Source organism: Arvicanthis niloticus, chromosome X, assembly GCF_011762505.2.
Source record: "Arvicanthis niloticus isolate mArvNil1 chromosome X, mArvNil1.pat.X, whole genome shotgun sequence".
In the NCBI taxonomy this organism is placed as follows: domain Eukaryota; kingdom Metazoa; phylum Chordata; class Mammalia; order Rodentia; family Muridae; genus Arvicanthis; species Arvicanthis niloticus.
Genome location: NC_047679.1, coordinates 98,726,213 through 98,752,940, shown reverse-complemented (window position 1 = coordinate 98,752,940; position 26,728 = coordinate 98,726,213). Strand labels below are relative to the sequence as shown.

At 38.4% G+C, this 26,728-nt stretch overlaps 1 protein-coding gene across 1 annotated transcript; it reads right to left on the bottom strand.

The window, feature by feature from the left end:
- Position 1: 1 nt before the first annotated feature.
- Nkap (NFKB activating protein) lies at positions 2-25,038 on the bottom strand. The gene is made up of 9 exons (XM_034486057.2): positions 24,471-25,038; positions 21,068-21,148; positions 15,334-15,404; positions 12,489-12,629; positions 9,551-9,614; positions 7,715-7,824; positions 7,550-7,625; positions 6,447-6,596; positions 2-3,045 (listed from the first exon to the last, which is right to left on the bottom strand). Exons 1-9 carry the CDS (start codon positions 24,848-24,850, stop codon positions 2,871-2,873), a joined length of 1,248 nt encoding a protein of 415 aa, XP_034341948.1. The 5' UTR covers positions 24,851-25,038; the 3' UTR covers positions 2-2,870.
- Between the last annotated feature and the right edge of the window lie 1,690 nt (positions 25,039-26,728).

Here is a 26,728-nt window from a genome sequence, read left to right as displayed (position 1 = left end):
CCCAACTGCAGTTTTGTTTTTATTTATTATCCATTCTGCAATAAGTTGTTTTCTGCTTTTGAAAAGATTTTTCTTAACACTATATCATGATTTTGGAGTCTGGCAAGCACAGAGTTGAGTTTTGAACAGTAGTAAAGATCAGCCATTGGCCCTTAGCTGTTTGGTCCTTCTCTATGCCTACATCCAAGCTTGATAGACACTTTTATGGGTATCTGGATAACAAAATGGCCACAGTTCTATATCTGACACTAACAGTCTGAAAGGCTCTACTACTCACAGACCTCTTCTACTGTCAGCTGAGCCTCACTGCTAAACTCTGAAACAGTATTTGGTATCTAGAACATCCCATCATGCTCATGTTCACAATGAAGCAGGGCTGGGTTACCACCCTTACTTATTTCTGATCTTGTTTCTGTCTTCACACTGGATCATCATGTACTCTTAACTTCCCAATGGGACTCCTATGCCTGCTCACACAATTTTAAAACACCAAAGACAAAATTACACTACACTTCAAATGACAAAGACATACAAGGAACACAGTATACTTGTAATAATTTACGTGGTAGGACTGAGCAATTTCTCTATTTTTTACTATTATCTTTGTACAACAAATAAAAAAAGGAGAGAAAATTCCTATGAACAACAGGTGAAGAGGTTTCTAGGTAGGTCTCTTTAGAAAACAAAGTATGTAAATTACAATAGTTCTACATAGATTTTACTTGGGCCTAAAGAACTAAAAAGAATACAGATAGAAGCCTAACCACTATCCTGTTCACTGGGAATGTAACAAAGAGGGAATTCCTGGCTTACTGTTTTGTTTGATTGCGTGTGTGTGTGTGTGTGTGTGTGTGTGTGTTTTTCTTCCTTAGAGCTCTTGTGACATCTGATGACAGAACACAGTTTGAAGGAATAATTCAAACAAGCTGAAAATAAAATACTTTTAGCCCTCTACTTTTTAAAGGACCTGCTACTAAATCATTTCTGAGAATGACAGGTTTTAAAATAAATTCTTATTTTTTTCATTGACTGTATATACTCTGTGGAGAAGAATCAAAAGAAAATCCATAATACTTATACACTACAAAATTGTTGCATTGAAACCACATTTCCTATTAAAAAAGAAAAACATATTCATCCAGTTGCTAGGAGCCAATTAACAAAACACAATGCCCCTACAGAATAACTTCTAAAATAGAGATTATAAACTTTACATTGAGGAAGTGTGTGGATTAATAAGACTTCCAACTTTAGAACCTAGTTTCTATTAGACTTTAGGAAACTATAGACTGATCAGACTGAGCAGTATAAATACAGTGAAATAATTTCAAGCTCAAAGATCACAGATTTTACTACATGCTAACTGCTGCTTAGTTCAGCAGTTTTGGGTTAGAAACACATTTTCCCAGAACATATATTAAACTTTTCAAACAGTGATGAAGTGCAGAGGGTTTCTATAAAGTTAAGGATTTTTTTTGGGGGGGGGGGGTTTCAAGACAGGGTTTCTCTGTGTAGTCCTGGCTGTCCTGGCCTCACTCTGTAGACCAGGCTGGCCTCGAACTCAGAAATCCACCTGCCTCTGCCTCCCAAAAAGTTAAGGATTAAAGGAATGATAGATATAAAAAGCTGAAAAGCTTAACAATGTTTAAAATAAAATCCTACAGTGAGATGCAGTGGCACACAGCTCTAACCCTAGCACCTGGAAGGCTGAGGCAGGGGGAACTCTGTGAGTTCTAGGCCATCCAGGGCTACATAGTGAGACTCTGTCTCAAACAAGAAATCTGGTAACATAAAGGACATCATTGAAAATGCTTACTATTTTACTTTCATCATCATGAAACAGCTTAATTAAAATACTGACTTATTATATTTTCCCTTATTAGCACTCTTGATACTCATTTTTAAGATATTATCCTATATTAAATATTAGCTTAGATAGAAATAGTATTCTTATATTGGCACAATAGACTCCCAAAACTGCATTTGAAATTTTTTTGTACGGCTGGGGCTGTAGCTCAGGGCCTCATAAGCACATGTTCTAACTCTGAGCTATATCTTAGCCACTGAAAGAACAATGGTAAATAATCTAATAGAACCTGAAACACTTAAAGCTCACATCTTTTATTCCATACATCTGTGAGTTAGCCATTTGGTTTGCTTGGTTTTAGAGCAGAGGTAGAGTTAGCCCCAATATACATTTCTAGGGCTGACGATAGAAACAAGTCAGTTTTCAAATTCCAGAGTTGCTGTGCACAGCAACACCTTCATTTTGTTAACAGAAATAGCCTCCTGAATAGTTTCTGTCAAGCCCATTTGTAACACATTCAAGACAAGAGATAAAATTCCCAAGTTTTCCTAGGGTAGTAGCAGACACTGTATGGGGCAAATAATAGTCGCATCAGCTCATGACATGAGATTTAAATTTCTCATTAATCTGCCACTTATGCCACTTTCCTAACACAGCAGGACTTCATTCAGAATTTGGACTTTTAAACCAGAAGATTGGGGTCAGTCTTTAAAAGCCTCAAATAACTTACTAATTATATCAACAAGTATCTTTTATTGAAGGACTGAAGAATTAAAAAGAAGGCACAGAAGCCCTGAAAAGCCATTTCATAGCATGATAGCCTTTTTGGCTGGGCCTGGTGGCACACAACTGGAATCTCAGCACTTGGAAGGTGGAGGCAGGAGACCAAGAGTTCAGAGTCATCCTCGGCTACAAAGCCTGAGGCTGACCTGGGCTAACTGAAACCACACATCAAAAAATAACTCAAAACACAAATAAACAGTAAGGTTTTTTATGTTTATGTCTAGAACCCACAATTTCCTTTTTGATGTTAAAAATATCCACTTGTAAAGTCAGGAAGTCCTCACTTGTCATCCTTCCCTTTAGTCTTTCTGTATACCATCTCTCGAAAGCTGGCCAGAATCTTGTTCTCCCTCTTTCGTCTTTCTTCTTGGTTAAAGGATGCCAGGGCTCTCTTCTCATCAGCACTGTAGATCTGGTTCTCTTTCCGAAGTCGAACCGCTTCCATTCGGCGATGTCTGAAGGCAAATTTTATTTTTTACTTAATTTTATACTAATAATTCTTATAGTATATTGTCATTAATCCTTTCTTAATACAGAATCTTCTATTTAAAGGGTGATAGTAAACACTGGAGATGGGTTATTAAGTGACTGTGTATTTTACCTGTTAATGCTTCCTTTTCCTTTGACTTACTTTGAGTATTAAAATAATGATCTCCAGTGTTTTGTCAACATAGGAGATATTGTTAATTTCAAATACTAAAGAAATTTTTTTCTAATTATAAAAAACTGAAATGGGAAACTTGTTAAATGTTTTAGACCATGTTGTTTTGGGCAGGGTTTCATTAAGTAGCTTTAGCTAGCATGAAGTGCTCTATGCCAACCAGGCTGATCTCAAACTCAAGCATAGCCACCTGCTCTGCCTCCCGAGCACTGAAATTAAAGGTGTGTGGCCAACAATAGTAGGTTTTTTTGTCTTTGTGGTGTCCAGTGCAGGACAGATGAAAGATTTACCTTAATTAATCAAGTATCACAGTAAGATTCAACTTTACTGATACAAAGAAGAGAATCAAGTCTAAATCTATAAGTGAAAAAGCACTCTGTGGACAGTTTAATTTCCTTAGAATCCAGAAGTGTCATACAGAAAACAAAAGGGGGAATCAGTCTAAGAGTTAGATCAGTAAATATAGGGACAGAAAACTTTTGGAGTTAGATTCAAAAGGTCTGCTAGTCAGAGAGAAATATTAGTGACCCTATTTGTGTATACATACCCAACCCTACATCATCAGTTCAAGAAACTTATCTTTAAAAAAAGAAACCACGAAAGCCTGGGTACAAAGAGGAGAGAATCATTTCAGGTTACTGTGGAGGTATCAAGGGATAAGATGGGAGAGCTGAGGAGATGGCAACAGATGTAAGCTACTTCGAGTAGTCTGAGCGCTCTGTACTCCTGAAGTTATAAGGAACAGAAAGCAACACATAGTGATGCTATAATGAGCACCCACATCATGTCTCTAGTCCATGGAAAAGATTTTCTCTTGGGTACCATAGTGTGGTGCTGCTTGCTTATAATGCATATAAGAGTCCGACTTTCTAAGATAATGTCACATTTTTTTCAGTGTATTAATGGGTATACTACCAGAAGTGTTTAAGAGGTCCTGTGGCACGATATCTTTTCTAATATTTGGCATCATCGGAACTTTGAATCTTTTCCTTTGTAATGTGTAAAACAGTATTCCACTCAGGTCTTGACTTCCTTTCCAGTGACAATGAACATCATTTAACTTATGTATAGAACATATGTATTCTTTTGATAAACGGCCCTGTCATTTCCCCGTATTTCTTGTATAGGTATTTAAATATTCTCACTACCAACACTTTATCAATTGTGTGTATTCCATGGATCTAGAAAATTCCTAGAATTTTCACATTTTAATGTGTCTTTTGATGAACATAAGTTCTTACTTTTAGCCTAGGCAAACTTCTGGGTAACACATATTTTGTTTTATTTAGAAAATACATTTTAATCTAAAAGCACTTAACCTAGTGGCACTGCCTTTTATATAAGGTGATTCAGTATTCTATGTTCTTTTAACACATGGATGATGTTTTCACTATACCATTTTCTGAATACTTGTTTCTGCCCAGATCTGACATGCTATCTCTTTCATACACCAACATTCCACACATGTACAACTAGCTTTGGGCTCTGCATTTTATCCCACTGAATATTTAGGTTATTCCAAATGCTTCCTAAAGTCTGCAAGTTCCTTAAAGTTCTCATCTTGTGTACGTCCCATCTTATTTTCTTACTGTTTTTCAGAATTAACATGGCTACTTTTGGCCTTTTAATCTAACAAATACTTTTAGAACCACTTTACTATGTTTCATAAACTGCCATGATTTTGATTGAAATTTTATTGACTCTATAGATCTGAGAGACATAACTTTACAATATTGCTATTCTAACATTGAACATACCATGTCTCCATTGATATAGATCTTCTTTAATGTTTATTTTTATTATCACTATTATTTTGTTTTGTTTTTCAAGAAAGGGTTTCTCTGTGTAGCCCTGGCTGTCCTAGAACTTGCTCTGTGGATCAGGCTGGCCTCAAACTCAGAGATCTGCCTGCCTCTGCTTCCTGAGTGCCGGGATTAAAGATATGCACCACCATGCCCAGCTAATTTCTTAATTGATTTTTTTATTTTATGTGTATGAGTGTTTTTCCTCAATGTATGTCTGTACTTCACATATGTATAGTGCCTATAGAGGCCAGAAGAGGGTTCAGATCCCCTGGGACTAGAGTTACAGGCATATGGGTGCTGGGAATTTAATAGCCAGCGCTCTAAACCACTGAGTCCTCACTCCAGTCCGTTAGTATTTTTTCATGTTTTAGTTTTCCCTGTGAAGGTCTGGGGATTCTTTTATTAGGATTTATGTCTAAATCACTCATATTCTCTGATACTATTATAAATATTTAATTATATTTAACATATATAATTCTATATTGTTAATTAATAAATATAATAATAATAATATAATAATAATTAATTAATATAATATTAATAAATATTAATGATGTGTTATTTTGTATTTTCTAGTTGCCTGTTGCTGAGATTTAGAAACACAACTGGTTGTGTAATGACTTTATATGCAACCATTTGTTATGTTCCTGAAGAGTCTTAGATGTAAACCATCAATCAGAAAAATGGTTATGTTGAACCCTCCTTACTGATCCTTACGTCTCTAGTGATTTGTCCTTGTCATACTGTGTCATCCTCAAAAGTGATGTTAGTTTTCAGACATTGAGAATTCTGGAGGTACCTCAGAGGCTCAACACATATTTGTCTCCAGTACCAATTCAAATGAGTTAACTATTTTAATAGTTTGTAAGCTTAAAGAGCCCACAAGTCAGTGTGATTTTAGTACTGCTGCCCTTACTCTCCCCGAGTAGTCAAGTATTTTGTGATTCTTCTATCGTTTTATTTCCTCATGCTGAACCTGACTTCCTTCATGATCCTTAATTGATATTCATTCTAGAAATTCTGGGTCTCTGAGAACTGGAAGCAAACTCAAAAATCAAGAAAGATTATCTTATAAAATTGTTTTCCTCACTTCTAGAATCCCATATGCCCCTATGACAGATGGTTGAACTTAAACTAATTATATTTACCAGAGGAAAAAACTAAAACTGGAAACTATTGATTCATTAAGTTTGGATATACATGGAGTTTGAGGCTAAGTTTTATATATAGTTGAAACTTATTTAGGTATGTTTCTCCTAATGAAACCAGTATCTCGTGTGTGTCTGGGAAATACTCATTTAGTGAAAACAGACCACTAAAATATAATTCTAGTAGTAAGAAAGAAGGAAAAGTGTTAATCGTGGAAATTGACTCAGTGCCGAGAAAATACCTGCTGCCGCTCATTACATAACCGGAACATTCAAATGATGCGATCTCTTCACTAGTTAAGCCAATTTCACCTCTTCTTGGGATGCGCTTGCCAGCTTTTACATATTCAGCCATAGCTGCACCTTCACCAGGTAACAGAGCGTGGCCATAGCTACAAAGTAATTCAGAATTCACAAAAGGTTCATCAGACTAACTCCATAGAAAATGACAGCACAAAATATTTTCCTTCAGACAGTAGTAAGAGTAAGTACTGAGTAGTAGTGTGTTTGATATGAATTTCTTAATTTTTATTAAAGGACCTGTATCACTAACTGAGAAATGTATAAATAATTGGGAAGAACAAAAGAACTCATGTTCACAAGTATAAATTCACACTTTATAACTGTGGATTAATTCATCAAGTATAGCCAGTATTGTTTCTACCCTCAGCTCATTCACTTAAAAACACCCAAATAAATAATATATCTCAAAATAACTTGTCAAACAATAATGCCATACAGTAAAAATTATCTTTTGCCTTTGACAATTAAAAGAGATTTTAATAGCAGTTCAGTGATATTTTCTTGTATTCCTATTAAGCTTGAAGTTTATAGCACAAAAGTAATCTCTATACTTGTTAAGTTTACATATCTACTTATATACACTATAAGTTAAACTTAAGCAATATTTTGTATGGGCTGCCTAGAAGGCTCACTGGGTATAGGCATTTATTTACTGTCAAGTCTGTGGAGCTGGGTTTAATCCTTGGTACCCATATGTGGAAGTAGAGAACCAACTCTTAAAGTTTTGTCCTCTAACCTTCATGCCTTCCCCTCCCCCATACAAAATAGCCCAGATTGGCCTTAAGATCACAAAGTAGCCTAGAACACCCCTGAATTCCTGAGCTCCCTGCCTCCTCCTCCCAAATGCTGGGATCACACATAAGCATAAGCACCACACTGAGCTAAAGAAAGTGCTTTAGATATTGCAAATCCACTGCTGCTGGCTGAGGACACAATTCAGTGGCAGACTGTTAACCTATGTGAGCACACTCAGCAGAAAACCAAACAAATAACCTACAACAAAGAAAACCACAAAACCCCACAAGCATACACTGCTACTCACTTCAAGGGCTTATCATCTTGGGAAGCAAGTGTTTTGGGAGCCTCTGGGCCGATCAGATCTGATGGTTCTTCTGCCTCTGCATGAAATACATTAAGAAACACATTTACATCTTGACTAATCAGTTAATGTTTGAACTGTTTTGAGTTAGTCAATACAAAAGCCTACTTGATCGATCCTTCCAAGGATTCTCTAGAAATTCTTCTTGAGACTCTTTAGAGCTCGAATCACTGGACTCTTTTCTGTTTTTCTTAGACTTCTTTTTCTTGTATTTCTTCCTGTAGGGGTTTATAATTTAATATAAATTAAGTATTCTCATATTAAAAGGCATTCTTACTTTTCATTTTTAATGAAAAATTTTTTTAAGATTTATTTATTGTTATGCATACTGGTATTTTGCCTGCATGAATGTCTGTGTGAGCATGTCAGATCCCCTGGAACTGAAATTACAGACAGTTGTGAGCTGCCATGTAGTTTCGGGGAATTGAACCCAGGTACCCTGGAAAAACAGCCCTAGGCATCCTCAGTTTTCATGCGAATGAAAAGGTTGATAAAATTATCTGAATTCCTAGCTTATTCAAACTTTTCAATTCAATCTTCTCATTTAACCAAATAGTATTTTGCTATTAAGAAGAAATGACTAGGGGCTGGAGAGATGGCTCAATGGTTAAGAATACTGACTGTTCTTCCAGAGGTCCTCAGTTCAATTCCCAGCAACCACATGTTTTCTGTAATGAAATCTGGTGACCTCTTCTGGTGTGTCTGAAGACAGCTATAGTATACTCAAATCAATAAAATTAATAAATAAATCTTTTTAAAAAGGAAATGACTGAAGAATCAATGAAATAAACTTATCATATAGAAAGATAATAGAAATAGATTAGCTCACAACCAAACTCTCAGGCAGGAGGTGGTAGCTTAAGCCTATAATCTTGGTACTTGGGAGCTAGAGGCAGGAGAATTAAGAGTCCTAAGCCATCCTATGCTGTCCAGTGAGCTTGAGGCCAGCCTGGGGTATACAAGACTCTATCTCAAAAACAAACATATTGTGGCTAGAAAAACGATTCAACAGTCATGAGTGCTTGATGCTCTTTCAGAGGACTAGAAATGGCATCCCAGTACCCACATCAGATAGCTCTTAACCACCCCTAAGTCTAGCTCCAAGGGATTTAAGGCCCTCTTCTGGCCTCTCCTGGTACTTTTATGTACATTGCACATACATGGATGCATACATAAACTTAAATGAAAATAAATCTTTAAAAAATACATAAAATAACCCCAAATACAAAATAAGCACAAAAAACAAAATGCGAAAAAATAAAAATAAAAAAATGTGCAAAAATGAAAAACAAGTTCTCACCAATGTGAGCATTAATAAAAATGTTCAGTGTAATCAATTAAAATATATCAAATGTTTAAATAGCAGCATTCAAAGTAAACTACCACTGTTTTTGCAATCTCAATGACATAATAAATCTAGACAATGACCAGCAGTGTTTATTAATATGACAAAAAGAGACATTAGCTGCCTACTGATGGTAGTTCACAGCACCACCTAGAAAGTATTCCTGGTCAATATTCCAATTTGAATCTTGCCAACCATGAGATCCCTTTCTCTCCAGGAAATAGAAATGACATTAAAAACATAGTAATTCACTCTGTATAACCACTATAATTTAGAGACATTATTTGTGTTCTGATTTGAAGAAACTATAGGAAAAAACTGCAGAGGACTGACTGTTAAATTCTTATGCAAGATCAAAGTTCTTTTTTTTTCTTTTCAAAGAATATCCTTCAGAGGAAGGTACTAAATTGTTGAATTATTTATGGAGAGAATGATAACTCCAATTAGTTCCAAAATAAGCAGAGGGTGGTAGACACTACCCAATGAAAGGGTGACTGTTGAGACAGGGTATGTGTGTATGTGTGTATACACATACACATATATAGTCGATCATTATACTATTTTACATAATCTTTTTTAAAAAGAAAAGAAAACCTGACCCTCTTCGTTTCTTCTTCTTTTCCTTTTTCTTAGCTTTCTTTGCTCTTCTTTTTGTATCTTCATCTACAAATTAAAGCACATTAGTAATGAAAAAGATCTGAAGTTCAAAATTGTTAAAAAAATTTCTATTTTAACAGATATTCTATTATCACAAATACTCATTTTTGTTACAGAGGAACTAATTCATTCTAGCATTTATTGAACCTTGCCATGAATTATACTAAGGGGAGGAGTCAAAGAAACTGAAGTCAAGGAGTAGTAAGATGGCTCAGCGGCTAAAAGAGCTTATTGTCAAACCTGACTTGAGCTTGAGCATAAGAACTCTATGATGGAAGGAGAGAACCGATTCCTGTCTTCTCATCTCTCCACACACTGCCTAATGCACGTATGAGTGCACACACACAAACATATACAATAAACAAATGTAAAACATTAAAGCCACACTAGGTATTCATTTATTCACTGAATTGATGGCATTGGTTAAGTAGGAATATGTCCCATTTCAAAAAGGTACATATAGAAATGTTTAGCCAAGGAATGATGACTTAATTTACTTTGAATAACACAGCAACTCCCTTGATCCCAGTATTTTAAGCAATGCATCAAAACAACGAAAGTTAATGGTGATGATGATTAACATTATTCTCTTTATTTTCCTGAAAATTGTTAAAGTTTCATAATGAGAAAAAACAAAATCAAAAAGATGTGTGTGGCAGAGAAAAATAATGTCCTCTAGAATCTCAATGGTATGAGAGATGGTAATGAAATGAGTGTAATCTAGACTCACAAAGAAAAGCAGGAGGAGTCTAAAAACGAGCCAGTGCACCAGCAAGACAGCTCAGTAGGCAAGGGTGCTTATTTCTGGGCTTGGGGACACAAGTTCTATCCCCAGGACCCTCATGGTGGAAGGAGAAAAACTTCAACTCTTCAAAGTTAGTCACTGATGTCCATACATATACTGTGGTGTGCACATCGACATACAAACACAAATATACACAAAATTAATGAATAAACTGTAACTTAAAACATGACTGGTTTGGGAAGATAACTGAGGAATGGTTGACAGGGAAGAGGTAACTCTTAAGCTATTTGTTTTTTAACTCAGTTGATTACAAAAGCACCACATGTCCACTGCTGCACTGAGTAAGCCAAGGTAGATGCAGGGAAGAACTGGCTCTCAAGGGAGAGGGCCTGTTGTACCACGTGACACATATTAACTAACTATTAAAAACTGCAACATACAGACAAATGGATGGAACTTGAGAGTATCATCCTGAGTGAGGTAACCCACTGACAAGTGAGGTACTCACCGACAAGTGGATATTAGCTATAAAGTGCAGGATACCCATGCTACACTCCAGACCCAAAGAAGCTACACAAGAAGGAAGGCACCAGCGAGGATGCTTGAATCTCAATTAGAAGGGGAAATAAAATAGTCAGAGGAGGCAGATGAAAGGGGAACTAGGTGGGAGAGTGGATGGGGAGGAGGAGGTGTGGTTCAGGATCCGGTGTGGGGAGAGACAGGCCAGAGGACCAGAGAGCCAAGAGAATGAAATAAAATCTGCAGTGTGAAGGGGGGCATCTCAAGGACATGCCAGAGACCTGGGATGGGGAGGCTCCCAGGAATCAATGGGAGTGACCGGAGCTGAGGCTCACAGCAGTGAGGATATGGAATCTCCTATAGCCACGCAGGAACCCCAATGGAGCAATAGAGACACCAACCTACCCACAAAACTTGTGACCCCAAATTTATCCAGTCTACAAGAAATGCAGGCACAGGGGATAGAGCAGAGACTGAGGGAATGGTCAACCAATGACTGGCCCAATTTGAGACTCATCCCATGGGCAAGCATCAATCCCTGACACTATTAATGATGCTCTGTTATACTTGCAGACAGAAGCCTAGCATAACTGCCCTCTGAGAGGCTCCACCCAGCAGCTGACTGAAACAGATGCAGATACCCACAGCCAAACAGTGGATGGACTTGGGGACTCTTATGGAAGAGTTGAGGAAGAATTGAGGCCCCTGAACAGGAAGATGGGAATGCTTGTGAACAGGAGCCTAGCTATCCTTTGAGAGGTTCCACCAAACAGCTGATTCAGACAGATGCAGATACCCACAGTCAAACAGTAGATGGAGCTTGGGAGGTCTTATGGAAGAATAGGAGGAAGGATTGTGGACCCCAAAGGGGTTAGGAACTCCACAGGAAGACCAACAGAGTCAACTAACCTGAATCCTTGGAGTTCTCAGAGACTGAACCACCAATCAAAGAATATACACAAGATGGACCTAGGCCTCCCTGTACATATGTAGCAGATGTGCAGCTTGGTCTTCATGTGGGTCCCCAACAGACAGAGCGAACGCTATCCCAAAAGCTGTTGCCTGTTTGTGGAATCTGTTCCCCAGTAGTACTGCCTTGTCTGGATTCAGTGGGAAAGGATTGTGCCTAGCCCTGCAGAAACTATGATGTGCCAGGGTTGGGAGATACCCAGGAGCACTTCTACCCTCTCAAAGGAGGAGGGAGGGACTGTGTGAGGAGGGAGCCAGAGGAGGACAGCGATTAGGATGTAAAGTGGATTTAAAAAGTTACAAATAAATAAGTAAATAAACTAGAATATAATCAGAAAACTAACATAGCCATAATTATGGTTATAATTCAACAAATGTTTAAAAAGCTGAGGGTCTGGAGAGATGGCTTAACAGTTCAGAGCACTGGTTGCTCTTCTGGAGGACTTGGGTTTGACTCCCAGCACCAACATGGTAGCTCGCAATTGTTTGTAACATCAATATCAGGAGATCTGACATCCTCCACTGGTTTCCACAGGCATCAGGACTACACGTAGAACAGACATACTTGCAGGCAGCCATGCAACCACATAACACTTTTAACAATTATAATACATTCTAAAATTTGCAGAATGATATGGCTTTCTTACCACTGGAGTCTGTGTCAGATTCAGAGTCACTGTCGCTATCTTCAGAATACTTTTTATGTTTTCTTTTAGATGCCTTTTTCTTTCTCTTTTTCTTGACTCTTTCTTTTGAATGACTAGATTTCCTTTTCTTTTTCTTGTCATCTGTTGTAAGTACAAAAGGAAAATTAACTTCTAAAGAAGTATTCCAACTGTTTTACTATATTTAAAATACTGAAAACGAATAGCTATTTGGAAGTTTGAGTAAAAGAAAAGTGTAATGTTCAATTATTTATAAACATACTTTTGGCTTGCAGTCTGTGCCAGGGCCCTGAGCAGTCCCAGGGTGCCAGCTCTGCACCCAATTTTAGAACACCCAGAGGAGGCTGGACTCCCAGGAGCTCTAACACACCCAGGAACATAGGATAATGGGATCACAGGATCTCGGGAGCTTGGGCACACCAGGATTTCAGGATCCCAGAAGCAGCCTGACTCCCAGGAGCTATCACACCCAGGATCTCAGGATCACAGGATCACAGAGACAGCTGGACTCTGAGGAGTTCTGACACAACCAAGATAACAGGACAGACAGGCACCAGTCAGAGACAGTGAGTGCAGGTAACAAAGAGATACAAATTGGAAAGGAAGAAATCAAAATATCACTATTTGCAGATGATATGATAGTATACTTAAGTGACCTCAAAAATTCTAACAGAGAACTCGTAAACCTGATAAACAACTTCAGCAAAGTGGCTGGATATAAAATTAACTCAAACAAACCAGTAGCCTTCCTCTATTTAAATGATAAACAGGCTGAGAAAGAAATTAGGGAAATCACACCCTTTACAATAGTCCCAAATAATATCAAATACCTTGGTGTGAATCTAACCAAACAAGTAAAAGATTTGTATGACAAGAACTTCAAGTCCCTGAAGAAAGAAATGGAAGAGGATCTCAGAAGATGGAAAAACCTCCCATGCTCATGGATTGGCAGGATTAATATAGTAAAAATGACCATCTTGCTGAAAACAATCTACAGATTCAATGCAATCCCCATCAAAATTCAAACACAATTCTTCACAGAGTTAGAAAGAGCAATTTTCAAGTTCATTTGGAATTACAAAAACCCCAGGATAGCGAAAACTATTCTCAACAATAAAAGAACTTCTAGGGGAATCACCATCCCTGACCTACAGCTGTACTACAGAGCAGTAGTGATAAAAACAGCATGGTATTAGTACACAGACAGGCAGGAAGATCAATGGAATAGAATTGAAGACCCAGAAATAAAACCACACAAAAACCTACGGTCACTTGATCTTTGACAAAGAAGCTAAAAGCATCCAGTGGAAAAAGAACAGCATTTTCAATAAATGGTGCTGGTTCAACTGGAGGTCAGCATGTAGAAGAATGCAAACCGAACCATTCTTATCTTCTTGTACAAAGCTCAATTCCAAGTGGATAAAGGACCTCCACCTAAAACCAGATACACTGAAACTAATAAAAGAGAAAGTGGGGAAGAGCCTCAAACACATGGGCACAGGGGAAAAGTTCCTGAACAGGACACCAATGGTTTATGCTCTAAGATCAAGAATTGACAAATCGGACCTCATAAAATTGCAAGGCAAAGGACACTGTCAATAGGACAAAACAAAATTTACAGATTGGGAAAAGATCTTTACCAATCCTACATCTGATAGAGGGCTAATATCCAAAATATATAAAGAAATTAGACTCTAGACTATCAAATAACCCTATTTAAAAATGGGGTACAAAACTAAACAACAAATTCTTAACTGAGGAATATCGAATGGTGAGAAATACCTAAAGAAATAAATGTTCAACATCTTTAGTCATCAGGGAAATGCAAATCAAAACAACCCTGAGATACTACCTCACACCAGTCAGAATGTCTAAGATCAAAAACCCAGGTGACAGCAGATGCTGGCGAGGATGTGGAGAAAGAGGAATACTCCTCCATTGTTGGTGGGATTGCAAGCTGGTACAACCACTCTGAAAATCAGTCTGGCAGTTCCTCAGAAAATTGGAGATAGCATTACCTGAGGATCCAGCTATACAACTCCTGGGCATATACCGAAAACATGCTCCAACATATAACAAGGACACATGCTCCACTATGTACATAGCAGCCTTCTTTATAATAGCCAGAAGCTGGAATGAACCCATATGTCCTTCAACAGAGGAATGGATACAGAAAATGTAGTACACTTACACAATGGACTACTTACTACTCAGCTATTAAAAACAACGAATTCATGAAATTCTTAGGCGAATGGATGGAACCAGAAAATATCATCCTGAGTCAGGTAAACCAATCATAAAAGAACACTCATGGTATATACTCACTGATAAGTGGATATTAGCCCAAAGGCTCCCAATACCCAAGATACAACTTATAGACCACATGAAGCTCATGAAGAAGGAAGATCAAAGTGTGGGTGCTTCGGTCCTTCTTAGAAGGAGTAACAAAATACTAATGGGAGCAAATACTGAGACAATATGTGGAGCAGAGGCTGGAAGGAGGGACTGTCTGGAGAGTGCCCCACCTGGTTGCAATCACCAAATGGAAACACTGTTGTGAATGTCGGGAAGTACATGCTGACAGGAGCCTGATATACCTGTCTCCTGAGAGACTCTACCAGAGCCTGACATATATACAGAGGCAGATGCTTGCAGCTAACCATCAAACTGACAATGGGGTTCCCAATGGAGGAGTTAGAGAGAAGACTGAAGGAGTTGAAGGGGCTTGCAGCCCCATGGGGAAAGTGACAATACCAAGCAAAGTCATAATTAAAAAAACATACTTTTAAAATTTATAAATTAACAAGTTCCTTATTTACAAAATTACCTTCTGAACTAGATGCTGAAGTAGTGCTTTTCTTTGGTTCTTCATCCTCTACTGGTGTATGTTCATCAGAGCTGAATTACAGAAAATGGTTGTAAGAAATATGAACCATAGAGCATTAAAATATGTACTTAAAATTTTCAGTAACAGTACTCATTGCCTAGGAACCTTTAAAGGCAAACATTTTTAAAAATTATTATTATTATTAAAATCTTTTATTATTATTATCATAATTATATTTTTTCTTATGTGTATAGGCATTTTGCTTATTCGTATAGCTGTGCCCAGTCCCTGCAGAGTCCAGAGAATGCATCAGATCCTCTGGGATTGAAGTTATCTCAGAATAGCCTCTATGTGGGTGCTGTGGTTCAAACCCAGGGTCCCTGAAGAACAGTCACTCTAGTCCCCAAGGGCAAGCATTTTTTGTAAGAGTATATTCAACAGTCTACCACCTTCATAATAATAAAATGACCTATATTTACATAATGCTTTTGAGTTTACACAGTACCATTAAAAAAAGAAATGTGTAATATTTATATTTTCAGAAGGTATTCACATGTTAAAAACTGAGAAATAAAAAATATAAGATCAAGAAAAAACAAACATGAAGGTTAAAGGAAGAGTTTGTGATTATTATTTTTTGGCTGCAGGAATCAATCCCAGGCCTCAAAAGTCCTAGGCAATTGCTTCATCACCAAGCTGTATCTTAGCTCTATAATTTTATTTTAAGTAGGCAAAGGATATGTGCTAGAATAGTTCCCATCTATCCAGAACTAGAGAATTTGTAAAATAAATTCTGAAAGTAAGTTTTTTTGTTTGGGGGTTTAGAAATATTATTTTTTTACATTTCATTTGTTTAGAGCATGCATGCATATATTTGTGTGTGGTGTGTATGTGTGTGTATATATATACTACTTCGGAGGTCAGAGAACAATTTTCAGGATGTAGTTATCTCCTTCCACTCCGTGTGGGTCCAATAGATCAAAATGAAGTTAATTTGTCAGAGTTGGCAAGCACCTTTACCTGCTGAAGCATATCACTGGCCTGGATAGTTTTCTTTTGAGACAGAGTTTCCAGCCCACCCCGAGGTTGAACTCTACGTAGCTAAGGATGACCTTTCACTATGACCCTCCTACCTCTACCTCTTCAATCCTGGGATTATAAATCATGCACTATCGTGCCTGGTTTATTTAGTGCTAGAGATCAAACCAGGGTCTTATGCATTCCAGATTTACTAGCTCTTATCTGAGTATACCCTGCGCTTGCAAAGAACCTGAGTTTGACTTCTGGCATCATGCTAGGTGGCTCACAATCACCTATAACTCTAGCAGCTTCAAGTCAATTTGATGTCCCTGGCCTCTGGGGTCACCAGCACCTAGATGCATATACCCATGGAAACCCACATAATACACATAACTAAAATAATAAAAATAGCCAGATATGATGATGTATGCCTTTAATCCCAGTACTCAGGAGGCAGATGAAGGTGGATCTCTGTGAATTTAAATTCAGCCTCATCTTCAAAGTGAGTTTCAGGCCAGCCCAGGGCCACATAGTGAGTGAGACCTTGTCAAAATAGTAAATAAATATTTTTAAAAAATTCTTCAGGATAGCCTTTAAAAAATTAAAATCCCTTTTTAAAAGGAGTGTTCTCATATTGTGTCATCTTTTCCTTTAAAGTTTGAGGATCACACATGGAATAACAAGTATTATCTACCAAAATATTTTTAGGGTTCCTTTTAACTCCTGTTTGATGCATTCAAGTATCTGTCTATAAGAACAAGTTTGAGATAACACTGATTGATTGCTCTGACACAAATTATAGGTTTCTTGTTAAGCAACACATCTTCAAAATCGAAGAGTGGAGCTGGGCATGGTAGCACACGCCTTTAACACCCACAGGCAGACCTCTGAGTTTGAGGACAGCCTGGTCTACAGACAGCCAAGGCTATACAGAGAAACCTCTCTTGAAGCAGGGTAGGGGTGGGACATGAAACAGGAAGAAGAAATTTCTGAATAGCAGCGAAGAAAAAATAAATATGGGGACCAGCAAATTAAACACGCTTGCTGTGAAGCCAGATGACCTGAGTATGACCCTTTGGATCCATACTGTGGAGAGAGCAACTCCCACCTGTGTGCTATGGTACACACATGTCCCCCCTCCCTATAAAATATCAAAAACAATTAAAAAGTAAATAAGTATGGAATAGATAAAAAGTGCACGGCCTTCAGAATATTAGATATAAGAAACTTTCTGAACGTGTTCTGTAGAGCAGACTTGGATTACAGGTGTGTGCCATCATTGCCCAGGGGGAAATTTTTTTTTGGTTTTTTTTTTTTTTTTTTTTTTTTTTTGAGACAGGGTTTCTCTGTGTAGTCCTGGCTGTCCTGGAACTCACTCTGTAGACCAGGCTGGCCTCGAACTCAGAAATCCGCCTGCCTCTGCCTCTCAAGTGCTGGGATTAAAGGTGTGCGCCACCACCACCCGGCAGGAAATATTTTTTAAACACTAGAATATTAATTTTAGAAACTCTTGGTGACCTTAATGAAATTATAGGAGGGATATAAACAAATGGGATGAAGAAATGAGCAGCTCACAACCATCTGTAAGTCCAGTTTCAGGGAATCTAATGTTCTCTTCCAACCTCTATGGGCCCAGGGCTTGCATGCAGTAATACATTTATACATAATGTAGGCCAAACACTTATAAAATAAATGTTTTGTTTTTTTTTTCAAAAAAAAATATAGGCATAGGCAAGAAGTTTCTAAATAGGATGCCAGTAATTCACTAAGTCCCCAGATCAATGAATGGGACCTTGTACAGCAAAGGAAAGCAGCTGAGTGAAGAGACAGTATATAGAATGGAAGAAAATCTCGCAACCTATTATATCTTACAGAGGAGGATACTAAGAATATACAAGAAACACAGAAAACTAAACAAGAAAATACAATTAGTAAATAGGCTAATGAAATAAACAACAGTTTTCAAAAGATAAAATACAAATGGCCGATAAACACGCAAAAATGTTCAACCTCACTATCCATCAGGGAAATGCAAATGAAAACTAAACTCAGTCCATCTTACCCCACAGGCATTAAGAAAGCAACCAAGAACAAATGCTGTTGAGGATGCAGAGAACAAGGGCTCTTATATACTCAGTGGGGATATAAACTAATTCAGCTTCTGTGGCAATCAGTATGAAGCTTCTCAAAAAACAAACAAAAAAAGATTCTCCACAGACTCTAGCTATAGCAGTCCTGGGCATCTGCCTGAAGGACTGGAAGTCACCACATCACAGAGTCACTCACACAGCAATGTGAACTACAGCACAATCCACAGCGGCTCCGTTACCCGATCAAACTAGGTAGCTAACAACAGAGGAATAGATTTTAAAATGTAGTATGTGCACACAGTGGAAACAATTTCAGTCAAAAGAAGAATGGGGTTGCATCACATAGAGAAAAATGATGGATATAGGAAATAAACATATTGAGCAAGTTAGGCAAGTCTCAGAAATATGAATTTCATGTTTCACCCCATTTGTAGTACCCACATTGCATAGTCACATAAAGTCAAGTATGTGTATATAAAATCAAAGAAGAAAAGAAACTATTTAAAGGAACAGAAGGAACACACTGGGTGGGGACTATGGTCAATGAACAATGTTATTTCTGTATGAACTTTTTTTAATTTAGGGGCCAGGGAGGTAGTTCAGTTGATCAAACCTTTGTCACATAAGCACAAGGACCTGAGTTCATATCCCTAGCACCCACAGAAAAATGATGAACATGGTGGCACTCACCTGCAACTCCAGCACTGGGGAGGCAGAGACAGGAGGACCCGTAGGTCAACCAATTCAATTCATCAGATCAGCACCAGGTTCATTAAGAAACTCTGTCTCAGGCTCAGTCTTGTTAATGAAAATAAAAAAGTGGGGAGAGGGAGAGAGCTTTTGGGGCTGCTTGGCAAGAGAGGACAAGGAAATGGGTTGCTTGGCAGGAATCTGACATTAGCCAAGGACAAAGAAGTAGGCTTCAGGAAGGAATCTGATATTAGACTAGAACAAAGAAGTAATTTCAGGCAGGAATCTAAATCTTAGGCTAGAACAAGAAAGTAGGCTTCATACATGAAAATGACCTTGGCTAGGACAGAGAAGTAGGCTCAGTTATTTTGGTCATTCTGATAAGCCCTGAAAAACGGTGATCATGGGAGTGTTCAAGAAACTTTGTTTATTGCCTTGCTTGTTCTTTGACCATTTGTGTTTATTGTCTTGCTTGTTCCTTGACTATTTGCATCTATTGTATTGCTAGTCCCTCAACCTAGAACTGACCTTAATACATGCATGTAATTAAAATGGTATAAAAGCAAAAAGGAGGAGTGGGATGGGATAGGGGGTTCTAGGGAGGAGAAATGGGGTAAGGGGAGGACATCTGAAGTGTAAATAAATAAAATATCCAATAAAAAAAACTTTAAAAAAAACAAAAACAGAAAAACAAAACAAAACAAACCTCAAACAAACAAAAAAGAAACTCTGTCTCAAGAAATAAAGTCCTGGACTGGCAAGATGCCTTAGAGCAGGTAGGGACACTTGATGCCAATCCTAGCAACTTGAATTGCATTTCCTCAAACCCACATGGTGAAAGAAGAGAACCAACCTTCTACAAGTTGTCCTCTGACCTCCACATATGGAACTTGATCGTGTGCATGTGCACGAGCATGCACGCATACGTATACACACACACACACACACACACACACACGCAGAATACATGTAAATGAAATAAAATGTAAATAAATATAAATCGAAAGATAAGGTAGAGAAGAGATCACAGAAATATCTGACTTCAAATTCTGACCTCACATACCCATTCCTTCGGGCACACTCATTTTTTTTCCTAGCTTTTGAGTGTCTGCTTCTCCCAGCTGACTAACCCACTCCCACCCTCAGGAGCCCCTTTTTTCTTAGGGAAGTGCCTCTATTGGTATCACTTTAAAAAAAACAAAAACGCTTTGTTATGTTAACACATACTAGTCAGAGAGTGGGTTCGATGAAAAAAACAACAAAAAATAATAAATATATTATTTTAATAATGAATCTTTCTGTGTAGGAAACTGGTGCTTTGTGAGTTATCATTTAAAGAGAGCAATTAAGCCAGGCATGGTGATCTATGCCAGTAATTCCAGCATTCAGGGGGCGAAGGCAGGAAAATTGCTCGGAGTTTGAGTCCTGCCTTGCCTATTATACAAAGACTTCCAGATAGTCCGGATTACAGACTGAGACCATGTCTCAAAAACAAAACAAAACAACCTCCACACGCACACATAATATGCTAAAATCTACTAGCAGTATCTGTTATCATTACTCGTGTTCCATGGTTTTTTTTTAAATATAAAGGGTAAAATAGCATAAATCATAAGAAAGCAAAAAAAATCTGATAAGTACTTGAAGCTCTTCACTTAAAATTTTTGACAGTAGAGCTGGCAAGATGGCTCAGTAAGTAAAGTCTGCTAAGCCTGATGACCTGAGTTCAATCCCTGGGACCCACATGGTGGAAGAAGAGAACGGACTCCTGCAAGTTGTCCTCTGACCTACACCTGTGCATATACACACATGTACAAATAAATAAAGTGTAAGAAAATATAATTAAAAAGTATTTGACTGCAGACCAGGATTTAAACAAATGCTATTAACATTTTAAAATGGCATTAAAAAAAAAAAAAAAAAAAACCACTTACTCTGGTTCAGGATTCTTTGGGGAAAGTCCCCAAACTTCAGGAGCTCCCAATTCTCCAATCCTCTCTCTTTCACTTAATCTCCTAAAAGAGATAAATATTTAAATTATAACTCAATGGATGGACTGTTTCCTAAACATACAATAATAAACTCAATAGGAATCAAGTCTTCCAGTATTATTTTCCTCATATATCTTTTGAGACAGGATCTTACCATGTTGTCTAGGCTGGCTTTGAACTCCTGGGCTCATGATCTAGCCTTCCAAGTAGCTAGAGCTACAGGAACACATGGATTTATCTACATGTTTAAAAAAGTTAATAAAAACTTGGTATAAGCCAGGTGGTAGTAATGCATGCTTTTGACCCCAGCATTTGGGAGGCAGAGGCAGAGCAGAGGCAGAGGCAAGCAGATCTTTGTGAATTTGAGACCAGCCTGGTCTACAGAAAGAGTTCCAGGACAGCCAGGAAATAACAGAGAAACCCTGTGTGAGATCAGGAGGGTGGGCGAGAGACTTAGTTTAACTATAAACTCATTAGATAGGATTTGATGTTTTGATAGGAACTGGTACCAACTATATAGTGCCTCAGCAACAGGGCAGACTGTCAAGGGCATCCCTTTGCTGAATGTGTGGCACAGGTTCTAAATGTCCTCATTTCACTGTAAAGTTTGAAAGACAGTTTTATATTTAAAAATAAATTTGTTTATATATGTTATAAAGATAAGGAAATCTTGACTTGAAAACTTTTAGTTTTCAGGAACCTAGGAATTAGTGAAGAAGATAAAGATGAAATGAAAAGAAAGGGGATTCTAGAAATAAAAATCTTACTTGACAAAAACTCTCCTTATGCTATATAAGGTTTATTACAAGTCTTCCTTTTAGACTCTTTTTTTTTTTTTTTTTTTTTGGTTTTTTGGAGACAGGGTTTCTCTGTGTAGTCCTGGCTATCCTGGAACTCACTCGGTAGACCAGGCTGGCCTCGAACTCAGAAATCCACCTGCCTCTGCCTCCCAAGTGCTGGGATTAAAGGCGTGCACCACCACTGCCCGGCCCTTTTAGACCCTTTTGGAGGAGTACATTCTCTACTCTTAGGGGACGGGAGTACTTTTTTCATTTTATGTATGTGACTAATTCTGTTTTAATATTTACTATGACACATAAACTTAAAATATAAACTATGGGATGGAAAGATGGCCCAGGGTTTAAAAGCACATACTGTTTTTGCAGAGGACTGGAATTTGGTTCCTAGCATCCAAGTTGGTTAGCTCTCAGCTGCCTGTAATTCCAGGTCCAGGAGATATGATGCTTCTGGCATTCCAAGGCATCTACACTGACATGTACATATCCACACACAGACACACACATACATATATTAAAAATAAAAATATAATAAAATAAAAATAACACTGAGTATGGTGGTAGATACCTTCAGTCCCAGAACTTGGGAGGCAAAAGCAGGCAGATCTCTTTATGTTTGAAGCCAGCTTTGTCAACATAATGAGTTCCAGGACAGTCAAAGCTATATATAGTGACCTTGTCCAAATTCCCTCGACCGGAAAAATAAATAAAATAAAAATAATTCTTTGAAGAAAAAAATTAGCCTGAATTCCTTAAACGTTGATAGCTTGTGACTCACATTTAAAAATTACTACAAAAGACATATAATTGGCTTTTCTTTTTTTTAACATCTTTGATCATGAGAAAAGGTATTGATAAGTACACAGGGAGAGACTTGGAGAGTTTTGTATTTGGTTAAAGCAGATAATTTAGAAAAGAAATACAACTGTTTTCAACTGATGGGGAAGAATGCCTACCCAGCCATAAAGAACACAGAAGTCTCATGTCTGTTACTCCTGTAATATGTTAAAATTTCTCATTTTAAAACACAAGGTATAAAGCCTAGTACCATGCCTAAGACATAATTTTAACAGACACAATAAACTTAATATTATCTAAAAGTACAAACACAAATCTCATCCATTGGGATTAGAGACAAGATCCTGGCTCAGTATTTGCTTTCAACTGACATACTCCATGGGTACCATACCATAGGTCTCTAACAACTCAGGACTGTTTGACTGTTTCTGTTTCCATGCACTTATGGATGTTATTACAACCTTAAAAGTTTTGTTACAAATTTCCCTCTCCTCCTTCAGGGCTGCTGCTCCAACTCAGGGCCTCAGGTTCCAGCTTCTACAGATTTTTAATGATGAAGAAGTAAAGCTCAGAAAGGTCTAACTTGCTTCACATCAAACAAAACCTTCACACTCAGGCAGTGCAATTCTGAAACTTGCCCTTTTTATTGTTATACTTTATGTCTTCCCCTGCTGGGAAAAAAAAAAAAACACGAAAGCATCTCTCAGCTGGTGGAAATTTAACTTGCTCCTCAATGTCTGTAATATTTGAAATTTTAGCATTTTCAAACACATGGTACAGGGCCTACCTAGTTCAGTGCTTAAGACATAATTTTTAACAAACATAATAAACTTCATACGTATTAGATACTATGACCAATGCAGCAATATAAGCCTCTCTCAAGGGTATCACTCTACCTCAGGCCTACCTTGAATTTACTCTGTAGTACAGGCTGGCCTCAAATTACTTGTGACAATCCGACCTCGGCTTTCTGAATGCTAGGATTACAGGCGTAAGACATCATGCCCGGCTTTTGAATTTAAATATGTCTTAAGACACAGTCTCCTGTAGACCAAGGTGGCCTTAAGTTTGCTACATTGATGAGGACACTGTTCTGACTTCCCTCGAGAGCCTCATAGCTGTTGCCACTAAAAGTTTGAGTCTTTTAAAACTAAAACTCCTATTAGAGGAGATCCAATCTCATTCCCACATTGGTTTTCGTGGTCAACACGGCTGAGGCCACTTTACACGACTTTTCCCATCTAATTATCCTTTTTTTTTTCTCAGAGCCAATACATATACTTATTTACAATTCCCTGCAAAACTTTTCCCCTGAAATATCCTCTTATCTCAAATTTCTTCTGTTTCTTCATGCAACAAGAAACGGCTGCATGCCTACCAAGAGGCAGGCACTACTAATTCTGTGATCAATAAAATCACAAACCTCTATTTCAGTTCAGTGAGGAATAAAGACTGGTGCACGGATAATGACACCAAACAATACAATAGCGCTGTGCCTCTCAGTGATACCCGTCAGCAAGCCAGGAGGGGGAAGTAGATAGTGAGAAACTAGGGCCCTTTATGAAGGAGTCTAGGAATGAATGAAATGTAAGTTAGAAAGGATAAATAAAAAAAAGTTAATGGGGTGGACTGGAGAAAGAGATGAAAAAAGTGCGAGACGGACAGGAAGCGAAATAAAACATCAACAATGGACAAGCTGGACTCAAAGGCAGGCAGAATCATCCAAGAGAGGGTGCGGCGATCTCACTCACTTCTGCCGCAGACTCTCCTCCCTTTCCTTGTCCAGCAGGCTAGGCCATGGCTTGTCGCCCCCGTAGGGACGGGAGTAGCCGCCATAATAGGCGGACGAGGATGCAGACGCAAAAGGGGCACTCCGCTGTGCTGAAGGCCGTTCTCGAGAACGCGATCGAGAGCGGGAGCGATAGGATTGGTTTCGAGAGCTTTGGCTGAAGCCACTCAGCGAATGGCTGAGGCCATTCCGGTCACCGAACCGAGAACAAGAGCGAGAGCGAGACCGGCGACACCGCGGGGAGCGGGAAGATTTGATGGATTTGGGGCTCCTCGACGAACTGCGACGTTTTCCCCCAGAGGCCTCCCGTTCAGGGCTACGAGAGCCCGACACAGGAGCCATGGTGGTGGGAGCTGAAACCACCAATGGGCGGGACGGGACAAGGAGGCGCTCTCGCAACCCCCAAAGGGTCTCGGATACCTAAGGTCCTAGCGCATGCAGCGATCAAACCAGAAAAAAAAAAGCAAACAAACAAACAAAAAAAATTAACTTGGCAACAGTTCCGGGTACAGCGGTAAACCCCTTCCCCTGGACCCAGAGTCCTTGCCGCCAACAGGAAGGAATGTGTGTATCTCTAAATAGGGGCCGGCCAGGAAACTGAAGCCACGTTCTCATCCAGTTCCTAGTGAGGTTTCTGAAATCTAAACTGCATGGAATAACTGAAAGAACATTGCGATGAATGCAACACATATTTCATTGAGTAACCAAATAAGTAACACCGCCAATTCTCCCTTTATTTCGTGTGGGACTATATTTGCCTGTATGGTGTGCGCGTATGAATCTGTGTATGTATTATATAACCCACCCTCGCTTTTTTTTCCAATCCCAAACAAACAAAAGAGGGTTTATCACGATTAGGGTTAAGCTTTAATATAAGATCATTGCTGTCCAGTTCACTTAGAAGGCATACATTCTGATAACTTCAGTCTGTTATACTCCGATTAATTTAGCGACCCAGAGGAAAATCTTAGTACTTAAGTTGGAACCACCCATCTCTACCAAAGTCCCACAAAACGAAGTTATCAAGCCTCTTAAACTAGTCCATCATACATTAGCCCAGCAAAATATAAGGTAGACGATTCATAGTTGTATGTATCAAGTATTATTTTTAGGTAAAAGTGCATTCAAATATTAATTTTGTTTTTAATTTTTTTAATTGAAATACAATTATGTCATTTCCTCTTCCCCTTTCTACCTCAAACCATTCCCATGTGCTTCCTCTTGCTCTTTTACATTGATTGCCTCTTTTTCTTTACTTGTTGTTACATGTATCTGTAACTATAGCTGTTGTAAAGTTTTCACCAGAGAAGACTGCTTGGACATGGGTTTTAGCCAACAGAAAGTCTTTATTAGCTGGCCAGCAAACACACTGGGTGTTTGGGGTCTCAACTTAGCCCCAGCCTTTTTCAGAATGAGCTTTTAAGCACACACACACACACACACACACACACACACACACACACACACTTGTCCTGGGTTGACATACTTCAGTTAACAAGAACAGTTGGCCAAAAGTGAAACTACAGACGCCAAAAGGCAAGGTTAGTACCTTTAGAGACTTTCCCAGAACTAAATACTTTGATGGATTATGTCTTTTGTTTTTGCAGGTGATACTGTCTACATGCTGAGTTTTATAGCCTGAATGGTACTTCCATCATGGAGTCAGTTGTGCTAAGGTCTGGAGCCCTGTCACAATAACCTGCTCAGAGCATATATTACCTGCATGTTTATGATTTCAGGACTGACTATTTGGTATTGGATAATCAACTGTAGGAAGATTATTTCTTCTGGCTCACAGCATTACCTAGTTGCCTGTAGTTCTTTCTCTAGGGTTAGAGCTTCTGGGGATTTCCCCCTTTCATGTTTACCATAATCTATCTGCTAGTGTCATCTTTGTCAGGTCTTGCTTAAGTTGTCATGGTGCTGAGACTTCATAGTTTCCCTGACATTTCTTGGGGATGCAGTCTGAGAGCAGACTTCTTGTTTGTCTAGATCTTACAATCTTTCTGCCCACTCCCTTCCTCAATGTTCCCTGAGCTGTAGGTGCAAGGGTTAGCTAGCATATGGATCAGTTTGGGCTGGGCACCACAGAATTACTTGTTCTCTGTGATGAATGAAGCACATATTTCATTGAAGAGCCGTATGAATAACACTGCCAAATTGATTTTCTGTGGTGGTCTCTGTCTCTTGCAAAGATAAGTTTCTTTAATGAGGGGTGAT